Source organism: Vidua chalybeata, chromosome 15 (assembly GCF_026979565.1).
Source record: "Vidua chalybeata isolate OUT-0048 chromosome 15, bVidCha1 merged haplotype, whole genome shotgun sequence".
NCBI classification, from domain to species: Eukaryota; Metazoa; Chordata; class Aves; order Passeriformes; family Viduidae; genus Vidua; species Vidua chalybeata.
Genome location: NC_071544.1, coordinates 10505016 through 10524047, shown reverse-complemented (window position 1 = coordinate 10524047; position 19032 = coordinate 10505016). Strand labels below are relative to the sequence as shown.

Here is a 19032-nt window from a genome sequence, read left to right as displayed (position 1 = left end):
CAAGTCTTTAAAAACACTTTGTCTAATCATATAGTTTAGTTTAAATTATCATTGTCTCTTGTTTGTCTTTGTTTTATTAAGTGTAAACTATTGAATTGGCTGAATTTGACTTAAAATCACTAACCTGCCAAACACAGCAGTTCATATTTCAATTTTTCAGAAAAATCTGTCAGTTGTTTTGGTTTCCATGTCATTGGACAACTTGAAGCAGCTCTGAATTTTCAAATAAAGGCTAAAGTTGCAGATGGATGTTCTCCTGTGCCCCTTCTCCTTCCACGGTTTGCATTTTAGGAGAAGAAAAATACTTGTAACAGTTTGCTCTCAGACAGGATTCCCTATGTTTGTGACCTTATTCTTCTCTGCCTTCCAGGCTTAGCAATCCCCTGAGCTTGTGACTTGACTGAATTTTATTGCTCAAATATATGGTTAAACTGTTAAAACTTCTTAAAACAACCATAAGTCCTTTGTAACCAGAGCAAAATACTCTTGTCAATACCTTCTTTTCAAAATACTTCTCTTTTTATGTCTTCCTTATATTGTATTTCCTCTGCCTGGTGTTGGAGTCATCACACCTTAAAACATGCAAATGATCTAAGCTGCTAAACCACTGTGAGCTGTCACTGACAGTACAGTGGCCACAGGCCACTCATTTCTGGTTTGGAAAACTTGCAGTACAACTTGATAGATGTAGTGCAGGTTAACTCTAAGGGACAGGGTTTTATTTTTCAGCAGGCTCTTCAGAGACAGCTGTTCCTTGAAATGCCTTTAAGTGTCACAGTGAAACCTTAGCAAGACACTGGTAGCAAGGAATCACTGCACTTGTGGTTGCAGTGTTGGAAGTATTAAAATGAGGGAAATAAAGCTGGAATGTGTGTTCTGTGACAGTGCAGCTTAGAGCTGTCAGCGCATACAGCTTTGTCTTGAAGCTCAAGTGGTGAGAGCTGATTGTTAGTTTGTCACTGTTGACTGGCTTGCAAATTAAGTGCCTTCATGAGTCCACACTTCCGTTTTAACCCTTTTGCAAATAATGAGGTTTGCAATTTGTGATTGGCTTCATTAGTTTTGTACAATATTTGCTGGTTGATGCTCTTGAGCCCTAGCAAACTGCACATTCAGAGTATGTCATGGCACAGAGAAGTCAAATTGCAGGCACCCAAAGACACTGAGTCCAGGTTTTCATTCTTGTTACCCAAGAACAGTCTAGAGCTAAAACATAAAAATCCTGCTTATGTTTTCAGTGTTTTATTTAGTTTATTGCTTACTTGCGCATTACATTTTGTTGCATCCTCTGTGTTAAGATGACTTAATATGTATTCTCAGAAAGTTTGTGGCATCTGTTTTCATTATTTCCTTAAATCTGCTCATGAAATTGCTTTTGGTTTTACTTCCCCAAATAGCTTTATGACCCTTGTTTTGAAAATAAAGCAGTGTATCTGTTTATAAATTTATATTATAACTTCTTGGTATTAAATTGTGTTCTTTGCAAGAGGTCTTAATTTCACTGAGAAGTATTTGAACGTTGACTATTCTTCAGTCCTGTTTAGGATGGTTGTTAGGAACTCAGCCTTCCAAGGCACTGCAAGTCCTTATGACATTCCACTGAAGTAGTGACTTTGTTAAGAAATCTGTACTAGTCCAAATTCAGTTACAAGATTTGGGTTCTTAAAGCCAATCTAATAGAAAACTCAAAGGACTGTATGCAACAGAGTTCTTGAAAATCAACATCAATTGCTTGCTGGCCCAAGGTGAAAATGCAGAATGGTTGATTTATATTTCTGAGTATTTTTTTCTGCATTTGCCCTGCTTTTCAGAAATCACCACCATCTCTGTTATTTACAAGCTCTGAGCAAAAACATTAGAGTTGCCTTTGTTCATGTGGGGATGCATGAATCTCTTATTAAACTGTAATAAGTCTTTATTATTCCTCTACCAGTTCTTTGTAAACCTTTCTAGTACAAAGTTCAAATTGGCTGAGGACTGAGCATCCTTACCTGCCATGGTAATTGCTTGGAAGCTGAGAATGCTCAGGGCCTGGTCCAAAAAGATGGGATGTTTTTCCCTGGTACTGTATCTTCCTGCTTTACATGTTATGTATAGTTTGTTCTGACTGTGCTGTGTGTTCACTTTAGTATTTTTGCCATTCTTTTTCATTTTATTAGCGCCATGCCCTATCACTTTCCCCCTCATTGATTTCAAAACAATGCATCTGCAGAGAGAAGGGGAGGGTAAGTATGGTTCGCCATACGTTCAGTTATCTGCCTTTTGATAGTTGATGGTTTGCTTTCTAACTAACCCTTCACCTGCTGTCCCTTATATCTTGGGAATATTCTGATCTGCAGTTTTTTTGTTGATTCAAAAAGGTCCCCTTCTTGTATCTTGTACTGTGCAAGCAGGCAAGATCACAGCTGAAAAACAACAAAAAAATCCCAATCATACTTAGTAAATGTGCAGTGGAAAGCAGGTACAAGGGTTATATTTTTTTTGAAGATTATTTTGTGGGTTTTATTGTTGTTCTGCACACTTTGAACCCAGTTTTCAAATTCCTGATTTGAACTAGGAAAAAGAACAGGCAACTCTGAAAGGAAAAGGGGGGTGGGATTTTAAATTGAAGTAATTGAAAGTCTATGTCAGCTTTTTTTTCGACAGCAAGAAAACCATGTCAAAGAATTATAAGGAATGTTAGCCAGGAGTTTTTCATAGGGATTTGAAAGAATTGTTTGTTTTGGAATCTCCCTCCTAAAAAAATCACCTTCCACAAATTAAGAAATCTCTTTTTCTCAGTGGTGTCAAGGTAGATTTTATCATAAAACCCAAAAACACTCCTTGAAAAAGACTTAAGCAAATGGGCATTGTCCCTAAAGAGGTACTTCTGCAAAACCAAGAAGACCACCTTTCAAAGTACATGTGTATGGTATGAGAATGAATTTCCACAGCAAAGTACTGCACTGGACAATAAACATATTCTTTTTTGATATTTCTGATACATAAATAAGGCTCTATTACACTGTTGAACTGCTCAGAAATGCATACTCCCAAGATACACTTTGAAAAAGGGATCCTAGTGTGCATACTTCATTTCAGTACCTTTTTCTTTCAGTTATATGACAGAATTTGTAGCTTTCTGATGCATTTCACTGTTTTTATTCACTTTGTGTATGACACCACATCCTCTAGAGCATACAAGACTAAGCACTGGGTTCGCATTTTTGTTTCTACTCTTGTTGTTAGTTCTGGTAACAGAAAAGTATCATTTTGTCTCTTTTTTTTATCTTCTAGATCCATTTCCTGCTTTCAAGTCCTGGCAAGAGGACAGTGAATCTGGAGAAGCTCAGCTTTCCCCACAGGCTGGGAGGATGACTAATCATCCATTGGAAGAGGACTGTCATCCCATATTGTCACATCGGAGTTTGGATTTTGGGCAAAGCCAGCGTTTCTTACATGATCCAGAAACGTTGGACTCTTCATCCAAAGCACTTTCTTTTGTTAGGTGTGTATTTTAATGCAGTCTGGTGGGCAGGATGTGTTACTCCAGGATGAAAATACAGCTGTTTGAGATTGTTGTGGGTTTTCATGATCTGGGTGAACTGAAGGCCAAGGTCAAAGCATTGTGTGGCCATTTGGCTGCTCTGCCTGCCCAGGAACTGCTGGAGTGAGTTAGAGTAGAGGTTCAGCTGGGGTGGGATCGTGTCTCTCCAATTGGCCTTTGACAGATGCTGAGGGAAAGAGGATAAAAATAGGACAAGATTGCAAAGCTTTCCCTGGCATTTGGTCAGGGCTTCAGACAAATGGCACTTCCTGGGCTGAAAGTAGTATTTATATCCTTTGTTTACCAGGCTTTGCTAGACACTGGTCTGATTTTATGTAAGCTCTGGCTTTTTTTTCTTGTATTTTTTTACCTAGTTTATTAAAGTAGAGTTGTCACTAAACAAGCTGCAGGTTATTTGTATGAACTGGGCAGTGTGACTCTCAAAACTGTATATAACCCGTGACCTATACTGTCTGCTACTGTTACTGGGAAAGGGCAGTTGAGAAGAATTTTCATGCTTGTTAGGGAAGAAATAATCTCATAAAAATAACAAAGCCTGAAACAGGAGATTGGAACAAGTTTAGAGTTTCTAGTTGTCCGTCTGGCAGATTTATTGATGCAGAAAGATCCTTGTGCAAGTTTTCTCCAATTAGCCGCAGAAGATATTTAACAAGTACTGTTAAAGTGATGTAGAAGACTGACCTGCAGAAAAGTGCTGATGATAATAGCTGTTCTCCTCATTCTGAAACTAATAAGGATCTGCTCTAGTAGATTATTAGATTAGTATTGCTAATATCTTGAACTACATAGATTTCACTGGCTGTGCTGAGAGATGTTTCAGGCACTTTGTATAACAAGTGTTCTGGAAAATTCTCATGTCAGTCTTGAAACAAAAAATGCTTTGCAAGCGCAGTAAATGCTAAGGAGCTGTGTGAATGATGATATAAAACCAAAACCACATACTTCAGAAGTCTATTAGTAAAATCTAAGAAATTTATTAGTAAGACTAACAAATTATGTGGATACTTTTTGGCTTAATTATCTCTTAACTTGCCTGAGACACTTGAGTGAAGCTGCTTAATTACCAAGGATTGTTCAGTAGTATTTTCTAGCCTGGGCTTTATTCTGTGCCCAGTACTTGAAGAACAACTGAGTGTAAAGTAACTTAGGTAAATAGCCCAGGCACCAGAAAGTTGGCAGTTATGGTACATTACACTTGAATTTCAAATATGGTTTTTCTGTTGTGGGTATTACTGATGTTAGGGAGACAGAAATAGCATCACATCTTGAAGGCAACAGCTCAAAGCAGTTTAACAGCTTAGAATAAATAGCTCTTAAAACTTGAAATTAATGGATTACGAACTGGAGAAAAAATGAAATTATTAATCTCTGACTTGAATATACATCTTGTTTGCACTCAATTATCTAAATGACATTTTAAAAATGTTTTTAAACAGAACACGAAGAGCATCCTTTAGCTCAAAAGATGACAAAAGGGAAGACAAGACACCTTATCAGCTTGTCAAGAAATTACAGAAAAAAATAAAGCAATTTGAGGAACAGTTTGAAAAAGAGAAAAACAGTAAGGTAGGTTAGCACTTCTGTCTTTACTCAGGATAAAGGATTGCATGGGAGGGCTGAGTGACTCTTGTAGTTCATTATTGAATAACTGTGTTCACAAATGAGAACTTCGTTACACACTGCTGTATGCAAAAGGGAGCTGAGCAACAGCAATATTAGCAAAGGTGCCAGTGTGCCAGAGCCAAAGGAGGACAGAGTTACAGTTCTGCTGTGAGACTGAGAGCATTTCATATGAGATGTGTGGAAAAGCAGAAGTGTTTTGCCACTCTCTGGTTCAGCTGCTGAAGTTGTTTCAGTTTTATTTTCACAGGTGTTGTCCGTATGTTGGCACTGAGATCTGATCTGATACTGAGTGGCATTCCTGTAACTGTTCACATTCACTGTCACAAATATTACCAAATCTCAAAAGAAGTATTTATAAACAAGATTTACTGTGTTTGTTTTAATATGTAGTTTATTTGTATTTTTTCAGCCCTCCTATAGTGATATAGCAGCCAATCCAAAAGTTTTAAAATGGATGACTGAACTTACCAAATTGAGAAAGCAAATAAAAGGTAAGAGATTGCTACGGTTTCTTATTCTCTACCAACAGAAATTATCTCCATGACTGAAATGGCTAAGTCATTCAGTAAACTTACACAGCATACAAAAATGTTTCATTTCTACATTCTGCACTATTCAAAAATCAAGTTATTCTTACTTAGTTCTTTAGGAGAGAAACTTTCCCTATGCAAATTGCTATGTTCCTGTACTTGCAGTTAAATAAAATATGTTACTTCTTTTAAACCTTTGGATTGAGCAGTTTTTCCCATTTCAGATGCAAAGCAGAGGAGCTCAGAGGGAGAATTCATACCTCAAACACGTCCACGAAGTAACACTCTTCCAAAAAGCTTTGGTTCCTCTCTTGACCAAGAGGATGAAGAAAATGAAGATGAGATGCGGGTTGTGCAGAAAGAGAAGAAGCCCACCAAGGAGGCTACTCTTGAACTCATTTTGAAAAGATTAAAGGAAAAACGAGTTGAGAGATGTTTACCAGAAGATATAAAGGTTGGCATGAGGTTATGGATAGGCTCTTTCTGAGAGAATAAGGGGGAAATAGAGCACTTGAGATACCATTTTATCAACATGATGCTGCCTCTGGCTAGCAGCCCTTGGCCAGGCCGTCATATTTCAGACTCAGTGGGGAAATGATCAACATGAACCACATTTTCCTAGCTCTATATAAAAATATTTACAAGTATGTGCTGACAGTATTGAACAGCTTTAAATGGAGGAAGGTGGGTTGTATGGTGTTAACTAAGCTAAATTTGGCTTAGGCATCTGGATAGTGAATAAAAGTGACTTGTGTTTGATTAAATGCTAATTATTCTTGATAGAAAATGACAAAGGACCATTTGGTAGAAGAGAAAACATCTCTCCAGAAGAGCCTCCTGTATTATGAAAGCCAACATGGACGGCCGGTAATGCTTGGCTTTATTTCAAACTGTGCCATTGTGTGCATAGACAGCAGTAACTCTTGAGCAGTCGTAAGACCAGAACTTAATGCTGGTGTGGGGGGTTCTTCTTTTTCCTTCTCCAAAACACAAAGGTATCTATTGGCCTCCATGTTGCCATCTGAGGAACTTGCTGCATTGACTTCTAAAAAAAGAAAAAAGTATGTATTAATAGGCCCCCTTTTCAGAAATCAGCAGGTTATTGGAGTGTGCAAAGTGATGGGTGTCATTTGGTGCCTTATATGTCTGTGAGGCAAAGAGATGTCTTAAAAATAAACAAGATTATTGAATTTCCTCAGAAAAGACTGGAAATGTTATTCTGGATTTCACAGAAACAGAAATGAAAGGACAGTTCCCATCCCCCTTCTCTACAGTTTCATCTTTTTCTTTTTTCCCTTTCATTTCTGTAGAACCATCATCATTGCCAGGCACATCTTTTCCCCCAGTTCTTGGTCCCTTTTTTGCCTCTTTTCCATGGATATTTAAATACAGGGTTTGCCTGTGCAGAAGCTCCCCTAATTTTTAGGAAGCGTTTAAATATTTTCCCTAAAAAATACAGGGTATTAAAGTGAGAGAGAATGAAAAAGCACCCACTTATTCCCTTTTATCTGCATAAACCCCCTTTCATACCCACAATGTAAGGTAGTTTTATATTCTTAGTTGGATCATTGGTAGCCTGGCAGGAGAAGCACACGGCTTTGTGTTTGCTTGTCTGTGATTGAGTGTCCGGTATAATTAATTCTGTGGTTTCTCTGCCTCTAGGTTACTAGAGAAGAAAGACATATTGTGAAGCCACTTTATGACAGATACAGACTTGTAAAACAAATGTTAACTAGAGCAAGCATTACTCCTATTCTTGTGAGTAAAACAAATGCTATTTCTATTTATTTTCCCACTTCTGAACTGCGAGGCTGCGTTTAGAAGAGTTAGTAACACTGTTCTGTGACACATCTTTCTTGTGGAAGATGTAAGATATTGTTGTCATTGTACTTGAGGCATTTGATTGATTTACTGCTAAGAACAGAGCAGTTCCAAGCTGTTTGTGACCTTGATGGCTCTTGGGAATTAAATGGTTCTCTGTGGAAGTAAATGAGCTGTGCTAACTTGCTGTAGCTGAGATGTTCCCAAGTGCCTGTGCTAGGTATGGATCCACAGGACATACTGTACTTTAGTCCTCCCCAGAATAGTAACACCAGTTGCAGTGCAGGTTGCTGTCAGCAGAGGCTTGAGTGACAGGATTGCCATCAGAACCATTTCATTCCTTCATGCTTCCCCAGAGAGAGACATATTACCAGCACCTGCAGCATCTGTACAGCATCCGTGCTTTTTCATTGTTTTCACTTCATTTCCTTCTGAATTTTCTATCCTCTCTCTCTGGTCTTCTAAGAGATGAGGAAGAAAAGCTGTCATACTGTGCAAGGAAATTGATGTAACCTTGTTTATAGTACCTGTAAAGTAGCTGGGGAATGACAGCCAGCTGGTTTTGTTCTGCATGAGCCATAATCCAAGCCTTGCATACTGACCCGACTTGCAACATACCTGTTTGGATGTTGGCTGCTGACCTTTTGGAAGGAAGGAGCTGCATAGCTGGCATGAGATAATCTCTTTGCATACAGACAGTTCTTCCCAGACACAGGTAGCTGGGCTTACTCAGCAGGAGCTTAATCTGCTGTTTACATTGTCACTGACATTTCTGAGCTCTCCCCTCTAAGCTGGAGTACATTGAGATAAAGAGACCAGGTTAGGATTCTGCCTTTCTTGCACGTACGTTGTTTTTGGTGGCTTCTTTTAAAGAAAAACATGATTTGCATCACAGTCAAGTTTAAGGGCTTTTCTATCAGAATCCCTTTCTGAACTCCATAAATACAGATTGGTTTTAGGCACCCATGTGTTTCTCTGTGACTGGTGGGTCACAGCTTTTTGGTAGTGCTCTTGACTGATTGAGTTCTATCCCATCTCTCCCCTCAGAAATCTGACTCTTCAGCTGAGATGGATTTTACATTCTGGGTAGCCTTATGACTGTACCTTAGCCATTCTGGTTTTTTGGCTGTGAAATAAAGGGATGGGTGATAGCCCACCAGAAAGACTTTAAAATCAGGAGAGATGTCAGTAACATGATTCCTAATCTGTGCTGTAGGCAGCACCTGTAAAATCTCTTTCATAGGTCTTTGCTTTTGAAACCTATGAGATATGAGGACCTCTCTCTTATTGCCAAGGCTTGTTCAATGGTAACTTCTAAGTAGCCTATATTCAGTGCCAGGTATTTCAAGAATGGATTTTTAGGTTTATATGACAATTGATTCCATGAGATATCTCTTACTGTTTCCTGGTACACCAATGACGTGCACTGAAGCCTGTGTGGAAATGTCCAGAGAAGCAGGAGACTATTTACCTTTCATAAACGAAAGTTTTTGACAGGTCATTGTCTGTGTGGCTTTTGTGTTTCACCTTTTTACTGTCCAGAGGCCATCTGTTGGAATTGCTTCTGCTGTCTGGGGATAAGGGATGAGCAGGACATTATGGCAGGTGTGCAGCAGGCACCTGGGCAGCACAGGGACACCTGCTTTAGGCTGGAGTTCAAAGGATTTTGACTCTGAGGTGGCAACATGTAGCTCTGATTTCACACTTCCACCTGCAGGGCCTCAGAGTGTCTGGAAAAGGAACCAGGCAGGATTATTCCCAATGGATGCCTGGCAGGAGATAAGCAGCTCTGGCCTCTGTAACTGTGCTTTGGTTTGGGAGGAACAAGAATAAATACAAAATTCAGAGCTTTCATTGCACTTTATGAGTCTTCTACAAAACATGGAGAGAGCAAATGCTTTTTATTTTAAGTCTGAAAATAAATATTTTAAAATAAATTATAAGCTACAACAATTATTTTCTGTGTCAAGGATACCTTGGGTACCTGAGCTTTTTGGGTTGTATGGTTATTTGTGGTCTGTAAGTATGTTTGCAGTCTTTTATTCATCTCAAAGAGGAAATATTGTGTGACTTCAACGTAATTCTGACTTCAAACAGCACTTGATGTCTTACTGTACATTTTGAAACAAATATCCATCTTTTCAGGGATCACCATCAACCAAGAGGCGGGGGCAGATGTTACAGCCCATTATTGAAGGTGAAACTGCCCATTTTTTTGAAGAAATTAAGGTAGGTGCAGTGCATTTAAAAAATACATCCCAGCACTTGTAATAGGGAACTGAAATACATATTTGTTTTGAATTTCTGTTTTCGCTTTCAGGAAGAAGAGGAGGAAAGTGATGGTTTGTCTACAGACCTGAATGAAATCTTAAAAACTGCTGCCCAAACACAGCCCGTTCTAAGCCCAGTTGAAAACTCTGAGTCTGATATTGAAGATGGTCAAGAGAAACTCACCCGGGACCTGAGGCTCTCCAGCACCCGAGCTGCTTCTATGTAAGGATAATTAAGTGGATAATTTAATTATAATAGTTGTAATAATTGTAGTTAGAGTCATGATACTAAATCTATGATGCTGGGTGAAAGGGAGTGACATGTTCAGCACTTCTCAGGAAATGTTTGGATTGAATGAGTGTTCTTTGCTCTGACATGTCTGACTAAGATCTTTTTGTACTCAGTGAATTATTTAGTATCTTCTAAACCTTCTTCAGCCTTACTTGAGCTGTGTAGACAGCAGAAAATTTATACCCCTTTATTAACTCCTAGTTTGTTCTCAATATTTCACTTTCAAACTGACAGCATGTTCCTTATGAGCCAGACAAATAAATTATTAGTGGAGCTAGCTCAGTTGTTTCTGAGGAATTTAAATTCTATTGTACGGCCAACATATTTTTCTTTCACTTGAAATTTTTAGGCCTGAATTATTGGAGCAACTGTGGAAAGCCAGAGCTGAGAAAAAGAAGCTACGTAAGACTTTACGAGAATTTGAAGAGGAGTTTTATCAGCAGAATGGAAGGTTTGTTTAGCACAATACCAGATGCTGGGTTGCAGCCTTATTATGTGACCAAGTGTATTTTCTAACTTGGAATGTTGTCAGCTGGAATTTGATCTGTTTTGATCTGCTGTCAATAATCTCCTGAGGGAGATAACTTTGTGTATTTTTAACAATTCCATTACAAAAAAAAAAAAAAAGGCATTTAAAAATACCTACTAGAAAGTATGATTTTTTTTTATTTTAAAAACCCATATTATCCCCGTTCTTTAACATAGGGCAGGGTAATTTGCCCATTTGCCCCTTGTTTCAGTAGGTCATTTCTGGCAGTGGATATTTGCTTTACCAGTAAAGGTTTTTATAATTTTTATTCTCCATATAGTTTAGATCTTTTAGGTTTTTTACTTGAATTTGTCTTCTCATGAATTGGATTACATTGCTGCCCATTGTATTTTTGAGATATCTCATGTCATGAACAAAACTAACAACACTCCTAAGAGGTCACTTTCTTGACCTTTCTTGGCAAATGCTCTCACTTGACTGTGCCTTCTCCTGTATTTCTCCTGAACTACAAACTCCTGGACCATTGGTCACACAAATTCCAGTAACGTGGCTTCATCGTGCACTTACTGAGTTTGGGACAAAACTCCTTTTGACTTCAATGACAAATAATGAGGCTAACCATATTAATAGATTATTTTATTATGGTCCAGTAAGAATAATGCTCTGCTGCCAATTTGGGGGTCAATCTGCTTATAGTAAAAAATGACAAATTTAAGTCAATCTACTTTTTCTGTAGTGTGTACACAGGATCTGAAATGAAACTGTTCATATCCTGTTAGTAAAATTCCCAGGACAGCTTAGGGCAATGATTATTACCCAATGCTGCAGCAGTTGTGCTGAATAAATGCTGCTGGGTTTTCAGTTCAGTTTTTTAGGTGATGGCAGTTTTAACTACAGTAAACTAAAATACAATATCATGCGTGTTATTGGTGAACAAGCTGCCAATAATATTTTCATCTGCCCTAAAATAACTTCCTGTAGCTGCTTCTGTGTTTGGCTTGCTGCAGGATGGAGGATTTGGTTGACATTTTGACATTTTTCTTTTTACAGGAACGTACAGAAAGAAGATCGAGTCCCAATGCTGGATGAGTACAGGGAGTACAAGAAAATCAAAGCCAAACTGAGGCTGTTAGAAGTCCTTATCAGCAAACAAGATTCTTCAAAATCAATTTAAATTATATTCCTCCAACCTGTTGAGTAACATGCTGTTTCCATATACTACCCCTGTACTTATTGGGTGCTTGTGTTCATGTGTCATGCACTGTTGAAAGAATCCAGTTTGTGCACTTTACTGTGGTGCCACTAGGACATGTTTGAAGGGTAAGTAGGTCCTGTCTAGAGAGCAAATAAGGTTTCTGAGTTTGAGACTGCTCTATCCAACTTTAGCAAACACAGTTTCCATCGAAGTTTTGTATTCCAGATGCATCCATCCTGTTCCAAAACAACCATAGCTTTTTTTAATCTTTAGCGTTCAAGAACTTTGAGACTTTTGTTATTACTAACCTTTTGCATTGTTGAAGAAATTATTAATATTGTAATGCTACACTGAACTATTCCTCTTGCCTAAAAAAATCAGCAAATTAAGGGTACAGCTCTTAATTTTTGGAACACTTAAACAGACTGTAATTCCTTTCAAAGGACTGCTGTGGAACAACTTTGATTTTTTGGTATTCTAAATTGCACCTGTACACAGTAATAATTAACGTCTATGGATTTTGCTCATTAGCGGTCACGTTTCCTCCTTGATAAAGATGACAGTGGACAAACCAGAAAGTGACCTTTCCTTAGTGGCTTTTAAACCTTGGAAAACTGAAAAGTTCAATCACATGCTGCCTACAGGACTCATGTCATTGTTCATTTGATCCCTTTTTCGGTTGTTGTTTATCAGCCAGTGGTGACGTAGTGTTTGGGCTGAATTGGATACGGCATCTCCGCTTTCGGAAGATTTGAGGAGCACAGTGAACACTCTGGTGTTTGGGAAATCTGGTGACGCTCAGACTTGTGTGGCTCCACAGAAAGGAGCTGGCTTAGGACAGTTAAAATCCCACTGTACCTGAAATGAGTATGGTGTCAAGGGCTAAAATCAGTGTAGTTAACATGCACCACAGGGAGAACTGTCGGTTTGGAGTGGAAAGATTACTGCTGTTTATCACGGTTTTGTTTTACAGTTAGAGAATAAAAATACATTATCTAATCCTTACGATGTAAGCAAAACAGTTTATGAGCCTTGCATGATTTAGCTTCAGAGTTGAATCTAAATAATGTTTTGAGTATCACATCTGCTGTGCTGAATGATGATTTAGGGACTAGCTTTGCTCTGCAGCAGCCATCCGCAGCTGTTTCTGATCTGGCAAAATCAAAATGTTAATTTCAGCTGGTGCTTTCTCAGTTTTTTTTTTTTTTTTTTTTTTTTGTTTCAGTGTATCAGTTTGATTGTGGCCATGTTTTGCATGCACCTACTCTCACTGCATGTTTTTATGACTGGCTAATGTCAACATAGCAATGATTCACTCTGCTTTATGGAAGACCAAAAATGAACTTTCTCATGATGTAAGAAATGGCTTGCATGTAATCTCAGAGACTTGCTGTTCTGTCATGAAGCATATGAAATAGGTTGCAAGTAGGATTTTTAGTGCTCAGATTTCATTTGTGTACTGTAGAATACTTCTTGGTTTGTTTTACTCTGCTTGTAGGCATGTAATTTTGGAATTCAGAAAAAAAAAAAAAAGCACTAAAACTATTGAGCACTGGTGGTATGCCTTCTTTTCTTTTTTTTTTAACTGCAAAGTGATCTGGGACCTTAGAGAATTATGAGGTTAAAGTAGTCTTTGAGACCATTTACCAATTTTATTCAGTTCCATTGTGCAATGTACACTTCAGTTCCTTTTCTATCAGTCTGCAGACACGGGTGTATCCAAACATTGAAACTAATGTGTACTGTATAGTGTTGTACATGAATGTTTGTGTTTTATATACCACATGCAAAATGTCAATATGCACTATTTAAATGTTTTAAATAATATATTCCTCCTTTATAATGCTTAAATCTATATGATTCCAATATTTTTATAAGTGAGTGAGTGATCAGACTGGTTCCAATTCAGAATTAACAGCTGCTTTGTGTTTGTTATGCAGTGTTTGGCTGTTTATTCAGTATAGTAGATAAGCATGGCAACAGTTATGCTGATTGTGTTTTGTGCCATCCTTGTTGAGCAATAAATAAATTGTAGAACTAGGCATTTTGTGATATAACAGTTTTACTTTGATAAAAGCAAAACCTATATATCTATATGGATATATAGATATGGAATATATATAACTAAACCAGATATAATTGCATTGCTATGTCTGGTGCTCATTGTATAGACTTTTATAATAAAAGTACCTTAACCTTTATTGTCTTGTATCTTTGTTTCTCATCATGCTTTCTCCTCCACTGCCATCTCTTAAAAAGGAGTGCTGAGTCCTTTGCTGCTCCTGTTTGTAGCTGCAGGGTGTGAGGTGGGTCTGAATTCCCTGATGTGCCCTGGTGAAGGCAGGGTGAAACTGCATCCCCTGGGGCCGTGTTCTGCCTGTGTGGGAGAGGGGAGAGGGGCCCCAGTGCTCCTGGGCTGACAGCTTGGACTGTGGTGCCACCTGGGCTTCAGCTCCTGCTGGGAGTGACTGGGAGCACACTGGGACATGGCTCCTTCCTGCCCCAACAGCAGCAGGGTGGGTGCAGATGGGGCAGGGAGCCACCACTGGGACAGTTCATTCACTGCCCTCAGCTGAGCACATCAGTCGTGTCTGTATCCATGAGGATCTCTCATCCCTGGAATCAGTACTGCAGCAGTTCCTGCTGTCTGTGGCCAGGGAACGCTGCTCTTGCATGCTGCTGTACATGCCAGAGGATGCTTTTCCTCTGAACTGAGCAGCCTCTATTTCATAGTATGTTGTGAGTTCATAGAAAGTGGTCAAGGTCTTTAAAGCTGACTCTTGTGTTGTGTTCTGTGAAAATCCACCTCTCTTCAGCCTAAGGCGTGGCAGGGACTAAAGAACTGAAGGTGAAGACTCTGCTTGTGGATGTGTGGCACTGCAGGTAAATGGGAACAGGAAACCAGCAAGCTGAGGGAGCAAGTGAGGGAGAGGAGATGGAAGGCAGCCTTGGGCATGTTCTTTGGGTTGGGACAGAATATCCTTCCCTCTGATCACATGGCCTTTCTCTGAAAACAGGGGAAAGAAATTTTTAGGATGTTGGCCTGGAGAATGAACAAGGTTCCTACTGATCTGTTCTACAATCTCCTATTTTTCCTTAAATCATTATTCAATGAAGCTTGCTATGATCAGGAAGGTAATAAGAAAAAAGTTCCCTCAAAGATGGTTTAGTGGGATCTGCTGCAAATCAATGTGCACTGAACTAAGATTTTAATGAAAATAACTGTATTGAAAACTATTAACTAATAAAATGGAGAAGCATGTTTTTGAGGGTGCAAAAAGCTCAGTTATATTAGGAAAATCTATTACTGGAGAACCAGTTCTGAGACAATGCAAGTCTAGAGTTTTTGCCTCTTAAAACTGATTTGCCTGAGCTGTTGTGTCACTGCAGGGAAAAGCCAGGCAGGGTGTGGACAGGGTGTCCTGTGCCCCAGGGGACTGAGGTGAGGTTGAAGAGTGTTTGAAAGCTCTTTTGGGAAGTTCTGGGAGAGGAAATGTGTCCAAAGGTTTTGAGGCTCTGTATGAGAGGGCTGCCAGGATTAGGAAAGGTTGGAGATGTCAAAGGTGTCACACACCTGCTTTTCTGCTGTCAGGCTATTGAGTAATCTGGATAAACAAATCACCAATGACCTATGTGTTCTGGGACAAGTGTCCTGGGCTACTGCCTGGCAACAAGATCCCTTTGGAGGGGAAGGGAATAGGGTTTTAGTTTTTAAAACGGGTCCTTTTAGAAGAGAGCAATGGCTTGGCTTGGCCAGGAGACCAAAGTACAAAATTAGTGACCCCCGCTGCTGTGCTGTGCCCTGTGCTCCCTGATTGTGCTGTTGGGCTGGAAATCCCCTCCTGAGACCCTTCCCACGCCTCTGCTCCCTTCTCCGTGACCCTGCTCCTCCACACTGGGGTTAGACACAGGCAGAGCAGAGCCCGTGTAGCAGCTGTGATAATGCAGGACATCGGCTTTAAAATACAGCTCCTTGTAGGATTTGTCTAAGATTCAGGGGCTGTGGGGGCTGGGGCTGTGTGTCATGCAGGAGCAGAGATGTGCAGCAGCAGAACTTGCCTGGGCAGGGACTGGGGGTGCGGCGGGGGCTGCATCCCGGTGCCGGCCCCGGCTTTTCCCGTGGCGCTGTCCGGGTGGCGCCGGGACGCGTTTTCCTTCTCCTGCGGCTGAGGCCTGGCGATAAACGGACAGCAGCGACTGCCTGGGAGTGCACAGCTTCTGGCCTGCACGTAACTTGTCCCTCGGGCACGGGAATAAAGGGCTTGAGGAATAAAAAGGATGTTCCCGGAATTCCGCCTGGTGCACGGATGAAGCGAAGCGCCCTCTGGTGCCGGCAGCTGTGAGCTCCTGAGCCAAGGAAAGAGATTCGGGGTTTTTCCTGAAAGTTTAAATTACTCCTTTTTTCTCTGACGGTAACAGATAGCTGCGGTAGGAATTGTTGAGAGATTAGCATTAACCTCGGCAGCTGATGATGAACGGAGCAAGGGTCGCGGGAAGGGAGGGCGGCTGTGAGCCAGCGGGTCCGGGATGCTGCCGGGGCTCGGGATCTGCCCCTCGGTCACAGCTGAGCCCCGGAGCGGCCCGGACAAGGCACAGGAGTTGATGTCATTCATGGAGCATTTGTAGCTCCAGCAGGGCTGGGCAGTTCTTCTCAGAACAACACTTGAAAGGTTCAGAGAAAAGACCCAGAAGGTTGTTTATACATTTACTGACAGTCCTACTCCTCTTGTCCAGAAATAGGGGGAAAAAAAGGGGGGGATAGTTTTTTTAATTAAACTGTGTGAACAGTCTGTTACCAGCTGAGCTCAGACATTTTGCTGGGCCCTCTTTCCTGAATCTCTACTAAATCCTTCCCTCCCAGAGGGTAACTGTTGTCAACCAGTATAAAAGCACTTAAAATATCTTAACATCACTGACTTTGTGCAGTTCTTCTGTCTCTCGGGTTGTCACTCAGTGAGGTTTCAGCAAGGGCTGCAGCTGCCTGGGGATGGGAACAACATCTGCAGGAGCAAACTGCCACACCCTGCTGGAATGATGCACTGGAGATGTCACTCTGAGCTGTGACTGAGTCTCTTCCTTCCACTCCTGTAGCTTTGATAACTCCAAATTCAACACCAGAGGGATTTAAAAAAAAAAGAAGTATCTATCAAAGCCAGCATGGCTGACTGGGACACCAGTACCACAATCACTCCTGTAGGAAGAGATTCCTTTGTGGGGAAAATGTTCCACATCTGGCAGAAAGTAGACTTTCCTTCTGGCCCTTCCAAAAAGACAGGATATAGAAATACACATTTGTTTTCAGAGTGGAGAGAGATGGCAGGGAGTGTTGTGCAGTACTGTTTACAGCCAGCCTGGGGGCTTTTCCCTTTCTTCTTGCAGAAGTGATTTTAAAATAAAAATAAATTGTACAGACACAGACTTACCCCAGTGATGGAACTGGAACAAAGATTGCTGGAAACCTTTTACCAAAGCAAAGGGAAGTTGCAGTAATGTTTCTTCTTGCTGTACATGCAGCCTGTGACCCAATAGATTGCTGTGAAACTTGTTTGTTTTCCATACATCTGTTTCTGGTTAACGTTTGGGGAAATGTCCAGCTCACAACTTTATACAATCACTAAAACTCGCTGATCTCACCCTGCTGCCAATTCTGCTGTTGCAGTGTATGACCTGGCCTGAGCAATCTTTCATTTGACTTTATGGGCATAATTGGTGATTTTTCTTTATTTATAGGTTTAGCTTTTGCTAAAACATCCTATGCTTTAACATCCTCTGATTTCTCCTGTGGAGAAATAGCTTTTGTAAGTAACAGTGGGGGCAACTGTGACTCCTTTTGTATTCTTCAATTTCCAAAATGCAACCAGCAGTTTCTAAGATTACAGGAAAGAATAAAGCCTACCTTTTCCTCAGCACTGTCTCCATTGGTTTGGCCCCAGAGCACCTGGTTAGGAGCAAAGATAGTTCCTAATTTTGGAGAAGTTTTCACTCTCTGTCCAGAGGTCAGCATATGTATTTGCAAATAAAAATGCAATTAAATTAGGTGTAAAGACAATTCTGAATCAAGATCAGAACATTTTGCCTCCTTCTGCAGTTAAGAATTAGGTACTTTTTTCATAGCTTTTGGCTACAAAGCTATGACTGCCTTCCTCTCTCACAGCCAGGCTGTCTGTACAGGTCATACCTAGCTAACACTGGGTCTAGGAAAAGGCTGAGTTTAGGGAGGCTCTTTGCCTGTGGTGATTTCCCAGCTGCTCCAATGCAGACAGCTGCCCACGTGCAAAATTATTTTTAGATGAGCTTGGAATTTGCGTGACCCATGTTCACGAGGGGGAGATAATTTTAAACTCCTCTGGAATCTTATAAACTGAATCCTCCCTTTGAGCTCCACCTTTGCAACTCGCCCATGAAAAGGTAAAAGTGAGCATTTAATCTGTGCTTAGGAATACTGTGATTCCTGACTACAGAGAAAGGGAATCTGAGCCAATGCTTTTATCCAGGGAAGGAAGATGTTGACAGCATGTTTACAACATGTTGTTGTAAAGAACTTACCAAGGAAACAGCAATCTGGATAGACATGGGCATCAGCCAGCAGCTCTTCCTTTAGCAGGGCCCCTCCTCCAGGGCAGGAGGTGTTGGAGGCAAGGATGGATCCTGAATGAAAGCAGGAGCCGGGGAGATTCCAGCGCAGCTCCCTGCCCTCTCTTCAGGTGTCATTTTGCACAGACTGGATTGCCTTCAAAAGGCCCTTGGCTAGATTTGAAGAACGTGAGCTTTTTGGATGTTTTGTCATAAGCTGTATATATGAGACTTTTCTGGCCAAACCTCTTGTATTTGTGCTGGGGCAGCTCTGGCCTTGTGCTGTGTCACATGCCACACACATCCCAGTTTTACTTGTGCCAGCTCTGCTGTGCTCCAGCACTTCCCTGCCCTGCCAGGACTCAGGCTAAAACAAGCTAAAACAAGGGTGGATAATGAATAGGGAGGACACAGAGCCACAGCAAGGCCAGAAAGGGGTTTGTGTGCTGGACCCTGGTCTGTGCAGCCTCTTCAGGGTAGGACAGGTTAGACTGAGTCTAACCAGGCACACACTGGGGCTCTTCTGCCTCGTTGCCTCTTTAGCCAGTGCTGGCCTAGGCTGGCAAACACAGAGGTGAAAGTCAAGGGGTAACTCACCCCCACAGCAGCAAATGCAGCCAGTTCTAGGCACTTCTGAAGCATTTCTTTCTCAGATTTACTGTCTTTGTAGCTCCCTAGATTATGGGTGCAA

The 19032-nt window shown here is 40.7% G+C and overlaps 1 protein-coding gene across 4 annotated transcripts in view; it reads left to right on the top strand.

Annotated features, from left to right (window-relative positions):
• The window catches only part of FAM13B (family with sequence similarity 13 member B), a 44624-nt gene extending 30655 nt beyond the window's left edge, over positions 1-13969 (top strand). For 2 of the 4 annotated variants that reach the window (XM_053956516.1, XM_053956515.1), the window contains exons 15-25: positions 2160-2225; positions 3277-3487; positions 4984-5113; positions 5580-5661; positions 5925-6154; positions 6484-6567; positions 7363-7458; positions 9667-9750; positions 9842-10014; positions 10433-10534; positions 11624-13969. In XM_053956516.1, the coding sequence (XP_053812491.1) occupies positions 2160-2225; positions 3277-3487; positions 4984-5113; positions 5580-5661; positions 5925-6154; positions 6484-6567; positions 7363-7458; positions 9667-9750; positions 9842-10014; positions 10433-10534; positions 11624-11747 (1382 nt within the window). In that variant the 3' untranslated portion in view covers positions 11748-13969. The remainder of the gene's footprint in view (positions 1-2159; positions 2226-3276; positions 3488-4983; positions 5114-5579; positions 5662-5924; positions 6155-6483; positions 6568-7362; positions 7459-9666; positions 9751-9841; positions 10015-10432; positions 10535-11623) is intronic. The other 2 variants (XM_053956517.1, XM_053956518.1) reach the window with 2 other exon arrangements.
• Positions 13970-19032: the final 5063 nt, after the last annotated feature.